The sequence below is a fragment of the Struthio camelus genome, chromosome 2, assembly GCF_040807025.1.
Source record: "Struthio camelus isolate bStrCam1 chromosome 2, bStrCam1.hap1, whole genome shotgun sequence".
Lineage (NCBI taxonomy): Eukaryota > Metazoa > Chordata > Aves > Struthioniformes > Struthionidae > Struthio > Struthio camelus.
This window is the reverse complement of record NC_090943.1, coordinates 49,346,925-49,359,483: the sequence shown is the minus strand read 5'-3', so window position 1 is coordinate 49,359,483 and position 12,559 is coordinate 49,346,925. Positions and strand designations below refer to the sequence as shown.

Here is a 12,559-nt window from a genome sequence, read left to right as displayed (position 1 = left end):
TGTTTTAATTTTTTTAAACTGCATTTCGTGTTGCAACACGAAATCCAAGGTTCATGAAGGCATTTTAGCTTGAAAACTGACTTAGGTGACAATGCTTATATTGCCTGCAAGTTTTTGAATCAGGACAACTGTCAAAGCAGCTCAATGAGATCAAAACAGAATGCATGTACTTCCTTTCTAGAATTTGGAGAGAATTTGGTTATAGATGCCAAGCTGAACAATGGAGATACATGTTCTCCTTTGTTCACAGGACAGGTGCAGCACTGGGCAGCTGCACCGAGCAGACTTGCTCTCTCTACACTGCTTATGTAAGAGTGAATGAAAAAGCCACGGTTCTTTGGAGAAAACAGAATGAGGGTAAGAGGGTAGTTCTGTTTCCATGCCAACTTAATGTTTATTCTTTATTTTGAGTCTGCCCACAAGAGTACCAATTACTGCAAAGTGTGGTAATTGTTCTGTGCATGAGAAACTGGATATACTAGATTTCCAAAAAGCATGGGGTAGCAACACATTTTTCTCATTCTCAGTTTATGCAAGATTTAAATAGATATCTTTTTAGGAAAAAAAAAAAGAGATCTGAATCCCACCACTTAAAAAGATGTGCTATAGATAAGCAAATACAAAATACCACCTTCTGGAAGTATTCACTCTGAAATAGAAAAGAAGCCTTATAACATTATACAAAACCTTGCTTTCTATTTTCTTTCTCTGAATATTTGACTAAATACATTGTAATTGCTCAAATGCAATGATGCTACATATATTCTGTCCTTTTGGAAAGGGTCAGAAGCGGGTCCTAGGACTCAGAAGTGTGTTTGAGTGTATAGCACCCGGTTGCTGGACAAACTGTACATTGGGATGTTTTCACAGAATTACAGAATCGTTTAGGTTGGAAGGTACCTCTGGAGATCATCTAGTCCAACCTCCCTGCTCAAGCAGGGTCACCTACAGCACGTTGCACAGGATCGCGTCCAGGCGGGTTTTGAACATCTCCAGCAAAGGAGACTCCACCACCTCTCTGGGCAACCTGGTCCAGTGCTCTGTCACCCTCACAGCAAAGAAGTTTTTCCTCAGGTTCAGATGGAACTGCCTGTGGTTCAGTTTCTGCCCATTGCCTCTTGTCCTCTCGCTGGGCACCACGGGGAAGAGGCTGGCCTCATCCTCTTGACACTCACCCTTCAGATACTTGTACACGTTGATGAGATCCCCTCTCAGTCTTCTCTTCTCCAGGCTGAACAGGCCCAGCTCTTGCAGTCTTTCTTCATAGGAGAGGTGCTCCAGCCCTCTAATCATCTTGGTAGCCCTCCGCTGGACTCTCTCCAGGAGTGCCGTGTCTCTCTTGTACTGGGGAGCCCAGAACTGGACACAGTACTCCAGGTGAGGCCTCACCAGGGCTGAGTAGAGGGGCAGGATCACCTCCTTCCACCTGCTGGCAACACTCTGCCTGATGCAGCCCAGCATACCATTGGCCTTCTTGGCCACAAGGGCACACTGCTGGCTCATGTTTAACTTGTTGTCCACCAGCACTCCCAGGCCCTTCTCTGCAGAGCTACTTTCCAGCAGGTCAGCCCCCAGCCTGTACTGGTGCATGGGGTTATTCCTCCCCAGGTGCAGGACCTTGCACTTGCCTTTGTTGAACTTCAGGAGGTTCCTCTCTGCCCACCTCTCCAGCCTGTCCAGGTCCCTCTGAATGGCAGCACAGTCTTCTGGTGTGTCAGCCACTCCGCCCAGTTTAGCAAACTTGCTGAGGGTGCACTCTGTGCCTTCCTCCAGGTCACTGAGGAATATATTGAACAAGACTGGGCCCAGGACTGACCCCTGGGGGACACCACTAGCTACAGGCCTCCAACTAGACTCTGCGCCATTCACCACAACCCTCTGAGCTTGGACATCCAGCCAGTTCTCAATCCACCTCACCATCCACTCGTCTAGCCCACACCTCCTGAGCTTACCTAGGACGATGTGATGGGAGACAGTGTCCAAAGCCTTGCTCAAGTCCAGGGAGACAACATCCACTGCTCTGCCCTCATCTACCCAGCCAGTCATTCCGTCAGAGAAGGCTATCAGATTGGTCAAGCATGATTTCATGGTGAATCCATGCTGACTACTCCTGATCCCCTTCTTGTCCTCCAGATGCTTAGTGATGACCTCCAGGAGGAGCTGTTCCATCACCTTTCCAGGGATGGAGGAGAGGCTGACAGGCCTCTAGTTTCCTGGGTCCTCCTTCTTGCCCTTTTTGAAGACTGGCGTGACATTGGCTTTCTTCCAGTCCTCAGGCACCTCTCCTGATCTCCAGGACCTTTCCAAGATGATGGAGAGTGGCCTAGCGATGACATCCGCCAGCTCCCTCAGCACTCGTGGGTGCATCCCATCGGGGCCCATGGATTTATGGATGTCAAGTTTGGACAAAAGATCTCTAACCTGATCCTCCTCCACCAAGGGAGAGTCTTCCTTTCTCCGGCCTTCCTCTCTTGTCCCCAAGGTCTGGAATTCCTGAGGACTGGCCTTAGCAGTGAAGACTGAAGCAAAGAAGGCATTCAATAACTCTGCCTTCTCTGTAGCCTTTGTCACCAGGGCACCCGCCCCTTTCAGCAGCGGGCCCACGTTTTCCCTAGGCTTCCTTTTGCTATTGATGTATTTGAAGAAGCCTTTCTTGTTGTCCTTGACATCCCTTGCCAGATTTAATTCCAACTGGGCCTTAGCCTTCCTCCTCACATCCCTGCACACTCTGACAACGTCCCTGTATTCCTCCCAAGTGGCCTGTCCCCTTTGCCACATTCTGTAGACTTCCTTCTTCTGTTGGAGTTTGGCCAGGAGTTCCTTGCTCATCCATGCAGGTCTCCTGCCCGCTTTGCTGGACTTCTTCCTCAGAGGGATGCACTGATCCTGAGCCTGGAGGAGGTGATGCTTGAATATTAACCAGCTCTCTTGGACCCCCCTTCCTTCTAGGGTCCTACCCCATGAGATTCCCCTAAGTAGGTCCCTGAAGAGGCCAAAGTCAGCTCTCCTGAAGTCCAGCGTTGCAATCCTACGCATTGCCCTGCTCCCTCCTCACAGGATCCTCAACTCCACCATTTCATGGTCACTGCAGCCAAGGCTGCCTCCAACCTTCACCTCTCCAACTAGACCTTCTTTGTTCGTTAGTACAAGGTCTAGCATTGCACCTCTCCTTGTTGGCATCTCCACCACCTGGCTCAAGAAATTATCATCAATCCTCTGCAGGAACCTCTTTGACTGTTTGTGCCTAGCTGTGCTGTCTTGCCAACACATGTCAGGGTGGTTGAAGTCTCCCATGAGAACTAGGGCCTGTGATCGTGAGGCTGCTTCCAGCTGTCGGTAGAAGGCCTCATCGACGACTTCCTCCTGATCAGGTGGCCTGTAGTAAACCCCCACAACAGTGTCACCCATGTTACCCTGCCCTTTAATCCTTACCCATAGGCTCTCAGCTTGCTCTTCATCCACCCCGAGGCAGAGCTCCATACATTCTAGTTGCTCCCTCACATAAAGGGCAACTCCACCACCTCACCTTCCTGGCCTGTCTTTCCTAAAAAGCACGTAGCCATCCATGACAGCATCCCAGTCATGTGAACTATCCCACCATGTCTCTGTCACTGCAATGAGATCATGGCCCTGCGACCGCACACAGATCTCTAACTCTTCCTGTTTATTCCCCATGCTGCGTGCATTGCTATACAGGCATTTCAGAGAGCCAGTCAAGCATGCAAGCTTCCCAGGAGAGGTGCAAGAGAAGCCTCCATAGCCATGTTGCATGCTGTCTCCCCTGGCTGTATGCACCTGCTGGAGGCATCCTGACTTGAGCGGTGTTTTACTGACTCTCCTGCCACTATACCACTCCCCTTCCCCCATCTTGCCTAGTTTAAAGCCCTCCTTACCAGGCTGGCCAATCTGTTGGCAAAGACGCGTGTGCCCTGCTTGGTAAGGTGGATCCCATCGCTCCCCATCAGCTGTTGATCTTCAAACAGGGTCCCATGGTCATAGAAACCAAAGCCCTGTTGCCAACACCAGCGGCGCAGCCAGTTGTTCACTTGGAAAACTCGTCTACTCCTCCTCCTGTCCTTTCCCCTCCCAGGCAAGATTGAGGAGAAAACCACCTGGGCTCCCAGACCCTTCACCACCATTCCCAGAGCTCTGAAGTCCCGTTTGATGGCTTCCAATTTGCCTTTCATGTCGTTAGCGCCCACATGGAAGAGCAGCAGAGGGTAGTAGTCTGATGCATGGACAAGCCTTGGCAGTCTTTCCATGACATCTCTTATTCGAGCCCCTGGCAGGCAGCAAACCTCTCTGGACAAGAGGCCAGGTCGGCAGATAGGTGCCTCTGTCCCCTGCAGCAGGGAGTCACCCACAACAATCACTCGCCGTTTCTTCCGGGGGTTCCTGCACGGCACAGGGTCTGCCAGGCCAGTTGCCTCCTTTGGAGCCATGCCCAGCTCCTCCTCGGCTTGGAGGGCACTAAACTTGTTCTTCAAGGGTAAGTCTTGAGGAGGAGCAAGAGCCTTTCTCCTTCTACGAGAGGTCACCAGCTTCCAGCCCTCTTCAACAGCGTTATGATGCACCTTTACACACGGTGCTGAGCCCTCCGACAACTCCGCTGCAGTGGGGGTAGGGGACTCCCGGAGCTGAACAGTCTCTGAGAACGCCCTGTCAATCTCCCGCTCATCCTCTCGGATGCTACGCAGCCTACTAACCTCCTCCCGTAACTCCTTGATCTGGTGACACAACTGGTCAACCACAGCACACCTCACACAGGAGAGCTGACTGTCAGCCCAGGCATCACGGAGAGGCCCCAGGCACTCCCTGCAGCCTGACACCTGCAGAGCTGCATCTGCTGTCCGAGGGTCTGTCTGGGTTGAAGCCTCAGACACAGCTGATGCAGCACCTCCAGCAGCCACTGGGGAACGTGCTCTGCGGCGTGTCATCACCATGCCCCGGGGAAGGACACACCACTGTGCAAAATGGAGAGGTGCCTTCTTTGCCTTCTGCGCGAACTGCTGTGTCTGTTCGCTGCGTCTGTTGGCTGCACTCTGGGAGCTGGGCTCTAGGCCTGGCTCTTATATAGGCCTCTGCCTAGCAGTGACTCACAAGGGTGCTTGACCCACCCAATCAGGAGCCACCTGAAACAAAAGCCCCAACTCCCTCTGACCAGGGCAGCCCAGAGAGCTTGTTAGCAGCAGCCCCACCTAGCTAGAACTTCCCAGGAGAAGTTAAGTCAAGGTCCCCTGCAGGAGTCCTTGCCTAGCTCTCCCTTCCTGCTAGCAGCAAGCACTGTCTAGTTCCTCGGGGGTCCCCAGAAAGTCTCCACAACTTCCAAGAAAGGCCCAGGCAGAGCCCAGACACTGCTGCGCAAACTGCTGCGTCTGTTCGCTGCCTCTGTTGGCTGCGCTCTGAAGTTTCATGCGTTTTCATGAAGGATAGTTTATGTTGCCCTGATTAAAAGAGGCTTCAAGGGGTGTTACAGCAGCTTGTGACTACCACAGTGCAAGAAAGGCCTTATCACACCCTTTTTTCTTTGTCAATCCCTTTATTCCAGATTGGGAGGAGGAGGGTAAGACCTGTGGACGAAAGCCACTAGTGAGACTCTACAATAAAGCTGAAAGAGGGCTCCTTTATGCCTATAAGACCAACTGGTCTTCTTCTACCACTGCTACAGGAAAATGAGTCTTATTGAAAAGAATCTGGGCTATTAGGATAATACTTCAGTTCTAAACTTTAGGCATCCACAGAGAGTATTAAGTTTCCATCAAGCCCTTGCTGTCAAACATTCAGAGAAAGATGCAAAGAGCTTCTGCAAGGGTGTTAAAATCATATATTGACAAATGTTCACATTGCACAAAAAAATCTAACATCTAAAAAAAAAAAAAATCCCAGCCATAAATGTGCATTTAGCTGTCACCAAAGTAGGCTTCTAAGGAGGAACTGACTGGTAGGAATTATACTCCATTATTTACTCACACCAAAGGTGAATGCTTAAAGTAATGTGATTAGCTCATACAAGATCTGTGATGGGCAGGTAACCCACAAGTTCCAGGTTATTAGCGTTCAAAGTGTTTCAAATCTACAGCAGAGCACAACTGAAGTCTGCTTCACAGTTTCATGAGAAGATCATTGCATGTATAATAGATTTTTTTTAAAACAGCATATCTATATTTAACTCAAAAATAGGCCTTTATTTTATGTAAACTCTTAAAAAGTTGGCTTAAATATGTTTAAATTTTTATTCTAAAGCCTTCAGAGAGATTTCATCAATTTTTTTTTAATCAAACGTTGTAGTTCAAAATCTGGTAACTATACTATAGCTTTAATATTTTTTACATCCTCTACAGTCTGATCTTTGAGTCATATGGCATTCTCCACTTCTGCTAACAAAGCCAAGGCTGTTAGCAGACTCATTGTCCATATGATCAGGCTTCAGCTTCTTGTAATTACCTCCAAGAACAAGAGAGTTTTCCCTTCCTCATTTACACCAAGTTTCACACAGTGCCCCCATACTCCCAATTTCATCCTCTCTTATTTCACAGAATCAAAGAATGGCTGAGGTTGGAAAGGACCTCTGGAGATCATCTAGTCCAACACCCCTGCTCAAGCAGGGTCACCTACAGCACAGTGCACAGGATTGTGTCCAAACAGCTTTTGAATATCTCCAAGGAAGGAGACTCCACAATCTCTCTGGGCAACCTGGTCCAGTGCTCAGTCACCCTCATAGGAAAGAAGTTTTTCCTCATGTTCAGACGGAACAGTTGTACATATGTGGTACAGACTTTCTGAATTAATCCACAGATGTGGTAATGTGTCTGCATTTAGTCTTTCTTGTAATATTGACAATAGTGAATTAAATGAATTTGCATTTATTATTACCTGTTTCTCCTTCTCTGATTTGCTCACTCAAGTAAGTAATATTGCTTATTTGAAATATGGCTAACAATAACAGGTGATATCACAAGTAATAAATAAGTTAAGAATAAAATTCAAACTAATACATTAAACATCTGATCTAGGTTTCTGTTAAAACCCTGTTTTAGCATACACGTTCTGTCAAATTCCTTCAAAGCAATATACAAGTCTCACCTCACAATATTCAGTGATAATGCAGAAACTATCTTGCTCCACAAAGCTTGCATAAAATTTGACAATGGCTGGATGGTCTAATTTGGAGAGCAGTTGTGCCTCTAGATTTGCTTCAACTGTTTCATTTGGTTTTAGATTTCCAACAGAGATTTCCTTCAGAACCTTTCTAGAGGAAAAAAAAAAAATCCTCACATTAATAAAAATGGAAAAATACAAAATCATATAATGCTCATAATCCACTCATAATTCCTTAAAATGCAAAAAAAAAATATTAACTAAGCATTTGGCAACAGGAAACAATGAGGCAACTGTAGGTAAACAAAGAGAATACATTAAAATGCAAATAAGTCAGTCACCATAGTGATTAAGCAACAGTTAAAAAAATATTATTTTAAAAAGTATTATTTTTCTAATTCCCTACCACACTGTTTTCTTCATGACATGTCTTCACTACTATGGTTTCCTGTATAACAATAAACATAACTGAAAAATCAAATGCATGTGATTTGAGACCCACCCAGAGCATATGTTCATGTATAAGTAAGGAGTCAGAGAAACAATTTGGTTTTGCTGCTTCTGTCAAAGAGTCTCCATGGGGGCATGAGAAAAATTAAACAAAAGCTAGTATTTCTGTGATTGTTTGCCTGATTATAAAACCAGGACAATGATTTTTCTTCTGAGGGTTGGTCTGCCTTTCATCTGAGCATCAAAGTGAAAATTACAAATCTGGATTCGAGCATTGTGATTGAAAACTAACTCGAGTCTTTCAAAGAACTCTAAATTTTCAGGGGCTAACGTTTGTTTTGGGTGGCTGTAAAACTCCTAAGGCTGAAAAGATTAAGGGGATTTTTTTTTCTTGTTCTTCAAGTTAAGCATGTGAATGTGCCATAGCAGAATTTGTGTTTCAGACTCAGCTGTACAAAGTGCTTGGAGTCAGAGAGTTTACTGTCAACCTGTCCTGGAAAACAGCTTAACGCAGGGCAGTATAAAGAAGCATTTTCTGCTGAGATCATCTTATTGAAATGTTTTATAAAACAAGGCATACATCACAAAAAGACATATTGTTTCCGTATACTTTAACCATCTGCTAAAGAGTGCATCATTGGTCCACATCTGAAGGAGCCATTTGAGCCTCTTGGAGAATATTGCAGGTACTTCACTGAAACAAAATGATGAATATCCAATAGCTTTTGAATACATGAAAGGTAAATTCCACACTGAAACGATGTCTTCATAGTGCTTTTAATAATCTTCCATTCAATATTGCACAGTTGTAAAGCCACAGTAGTTAAACACTACAGTAATAAATCTGTAGTAATTCACTTGATCTAAGGAAAAAAAGCTGTAATTCTTCACACAAAAATTTCTTTCTAAATCTCAACCATCAGTTACTGAGTAACAGTGCATGAATTTTTACATAAACTTGCCTAATCCCCATCTCGCAGTGTGATGAAAAAAATGCCAGTTGATTTGTCTGCCTCTCTACAGACAAGGTTCATACTATTAAGACTGCTAATATCTAATGCAATCTTCTCATCTTCAGCTGACACGGGGACATTATTCCTCCTTCATATAGATCATGTCACAGAACTGACAAACAGAATGAGTCCTTGTTAAATATCACTCAATACGAGTTTCTTATATACCAAAGACATCAGTAAAAACCTGAAATGTAGGGACAGCTTGTCATCTTAGTCACTCAGTGATTTTGATGCTGTCAACAGCTGTCAGATAACAAGACAGGTGTTTTTCTTATTAAAATTCATTCCCAGAAGAACAAATCAAGAAAATGTACTTTTGTAAATAAGGTGTTGGCTCTCTGCTACACAAACTTAATACATATCCAGAAGTGGAACTCTAGAAAGTAAACTTTTGTAATGCAATCAAGATTAAGTATAATTGTATGCCACTGGTAAATACATGTACTGTCTCTGTGGATAAAGTTTGATTTTATCATGTTTCATATGAAAGAGACAATGGGAGCTCATACTTTCTGCAAAGCTTGTTATATCTACTTTAGTAAATACACTTTACAATACATACTTAAAAACTCTGTATTGTCACAGAATCACAGAATCGTTTAGGTTGGAAGGTACCTCTGGAGATCATCTAGTCCAACCTCCCTGCTCAAGCAGGGTCACCTACAGCACGTTGCACAGGATCGCGTCCAGACGGGTTTTGAACATCTCCAGCAAAGGAGACTCCACCACCTCTCTGGGCAACCTGGTCCAGTGCTCTGTCACCCTCACAGCAAAGAAGATTTTCCTCAGGTTCAGATGGAACTGCCTGTGGTTCAGTTTCTGCCCATTGCCTCTTGTCCTCTCGCTGGGCACCACGGGGAAGAGGCTGGCCTCATCCTCTTGACACTCACCCTTCAGATACTTGTACACGTTGATGAGATCCCCTCTCAGTCTTCTCTTCTCCAGGCTGAACAGGCCCAGCTCTTGCAGTCTTTCTTCATAGGAGAGGTGCTCCAGCCCTCTAATCATCTTGGCAGCCCTCCGCTGGACTCTCTCCAGGAGTGCCATGTCTCTCTTGTACTGGGGAGCCCAGAACTGGACACAGTACTCCAGGTGAGGCCTCACCAGGGCTGAGTAGAGGGGCAGGATCACCTCCCTCCACCTGCTGGCAACACTCTGCCTGATGCAGCCCAGGAGACCATTGGCCTTCTTGGCCACAAGGGCACACTGCTGGCTCATGTTTAACTTGTTGTCCACCAGCGCTCCCAGGCCCTTCTCTGCAGAGCTGCTTTCCAGCAGGTCAGCCCCCAGCCTGTACTGGTGCATGGGGTTATTCCTCCCCAGGTGCAGGACCTTGCACTTGCCCCTGTTGAACTTCAGGAGGTTCCTCTCCGCCCACCTCTCCAGCCTGTCCAGGTCCCTCTGAATGGCAGCACAGCCTTCTGGTGTGTCAGCCACTCCGCCCAGTTTAGGATCATCAGCAAACTTGCTGAGGGTGCACTCTGTCCCTTCCTCCAGGTCATTGATGAATATATTGAAATGTCAGAAATGTTATCTCAGGGTCTCAGAAGTTTCACAGAGAAAATGAACAACAGTCTCCAGATCTAAAGCCAATTCTTTTCTGATAACTTCAGAAAAACCACTTTTGACCAAAAAAGAAATCAGCTTTTCAGTTGATTTTTTTTACATAAAGTACACTTCAGTCAAAATTTCGCCTAAACAGATTGGCTGTATTTTTCAATACCTTAAGCACACACTCACGCATAAATTCACTCTACTCCATTTCAGTATTTACACAATGAACTTCTACCCTAACAGGCAGCAAAAATTGGTACTTTCTGTGATTAAGAGACTCTCGGATGTCTCAGACTTGGCATCCCAGTTGATCTACCCATGAGCTGATAGTCTTTCTGCCTATTAAAAAAACAGTGTTACCAATCACAAGAAAGCAAACAAACTTGTCTTAGCCAAACAATCCTGCATACATTTTCTCTCTATGAAAAAAACAACATTATAATCTGAAGGAGACAAAGTGTTTCTTTTCACATGATACAACCTACATTTTAAGGTTGTATTATAATGAAGAGTAAGTTATCAGCGCTCATAATTGAGCTATAGTACTTGTGAATCACGTGATGAAAATCTTCATGCATTGAATGGTTTAAAAATACGTACTTAGGTTACTCAAAGTATTTAAAAAATGCTTTCAAAGCGTGTGATATGCACGTACATTCTGAATATCGGGGATAACAGACTCTCTTGTTAAGATTTGGTTGCGACCCCTCCTGGAATATACAGGTCATCTGAAGTTTACGATTTTCATAGAACCTGCCCCTAAATTTTCTACCACTAAGCCTCAGGCTTCAAGGAGGATTAAAAGGTCCAAAGCTATTTCCAGGGATTTACAAATCATAGATTTGGGAGGAGTGTATAGAAAAACAGGTTAAGATAACTAAAATGTGGATTTCCCCTAAATACAACAGTTAGAACTACTCCTTTTGACGCAATGCTAAAATAGATGTACTATTTTAAATTTATTTACTATTATATGTTTCACTTAATTCAGAATACAGATGCATATGTACATTAGATATGTAATTACACATCAACTGGAAAACTTTGCTCTGGAAGGGCTGGCAGATATATCTTAAAGTTCAGTGCATAATATTAGCCTCTGCATTTTAATTCTGTGGAAAAAACCCTAGTCTTGCAATTTAATCGTGCAGACACTTCAAACTCAATCGAGAATGGACTGCAACTGAGAGAGTCTTGTAGTGAGTGCATTACCATCTTAAGAACAAAAAGCACCGGCTGTCCTTATTTACCCTCATTCTGGAGGAAGCTGTCTCTCTTTGGTATAGCTTACAGCAGCGATGCCCCCGAGGTGGGAAAAGAATGCCAGAGAGAAGCCCACTGCCCAAAACACAGAAGATAGATAGACGTCCTGCCTCAGTAGCCCCCATGCCTTGGTGGGCTCAAGCAATTTCCCTGGGAATGCCGTAAAGTTTTTTGTCAGCAAAACCCCTCCTGGCTTGCCTTGTCATGCTTTGAAATGCAGCCAGGCCAGCACACCGTGTCTGAAAGTGCAATAGTGTGGAGCAAATAGGCAGAAGCACAGCAAGACTTAAAAAAAGAAAAAATAAATGCAAAGGTGGAGTCCTCAAGGATATGGCCACCCAGTGGGAATACTTTTTTGAGCTTTAGTAGTGACTGACAATATGCCACAGCAGTGTTTATCTCAGTCTATTTGCACTAATCTAAAATTAAATATTTTACAACCCATCTGGTATTTGTTTACATTGATGGCATGTTTTATTATTATATAATTTGGTTTATTGGATCAGATGCAATTTTTAAAAGTTAAGATGACAGCCTATCTCAAAAGGCACTCTGTTTACTGAGAAAACTGCAACATGAATTATCGAGTAGGTACATTTGCTTGCTGATAATTAAGTAAAATGAATAAAACTCTTTTAACGTCAAGAATAGGAATTTTTAATAAGCTATCACAGACAGTGTGTGCTCTAGGAACATATGACCAAAATCTGAAGGGTTTACTTAAATAAAAAATTCATCTCACACATGCTTTTTTCAGTTAATTCCACCCTGATATTAGCAAGACCTGTTAGCAGGTAATCAGTGTACAAAGCCAGGAACTCATCATATCATATATTTTATACTTCTGAATGGCACTGACTACAATATAGAGAGCTGTAGCATAACTCACAGTTGTGTATTGCATTTCTATCCACTCTGTCCTTTGTAGAACTATCTTTATACACGGATAACTCTTCAGTACAAGGACCATATGCAACTCCAAATAAATGTAGCACTTTATAGTGGGGTCTGTAACCGGCAATAAACAATGAAAGGAGTGCCTACTTAATTAGTGATTTCTCAAATACTATTCCTTAAATGGCAAATGGAGAAGCTACGATGCTACTACGATGAAATTAACATTAGACTGCAACCTTCATGCACAAGTTCTGCCTGCACAACAGCTCCCACCATATTAT

At 44.4% G+C, this 12,559-nt stretch overlaps 1 protein-coding gene across 10 annotated transcripts in view; it reads right to left on the bottom strand.

The window, feature by feature from the left end:
• The window catches only part of NEK11 (NIMA related kinase 11), a 117,293-nt gene that overhangs the window by 84,715 nt on the left and 20,019 nt on the right, over positions 1 to 12,559 (bottom strand). For 9 of the 10 annotated variants that reach the window (XM_068935595.1, XM_068935596.1, XM_068935598.1 and 6 more), the window contains one exon: positions 7,084 to 7,249. In XM_068935595.1, coding sequence (XP_068791696.1) covers positions 7,084 to 7,249 — 166 coding nt within the window. The remainder of the gene's footprint in view (positions 1 to 7,083; positions 7,250 to 12,559) is intronic. The other variant, XM_068935602.1, reaches the window with a different exon arrangement.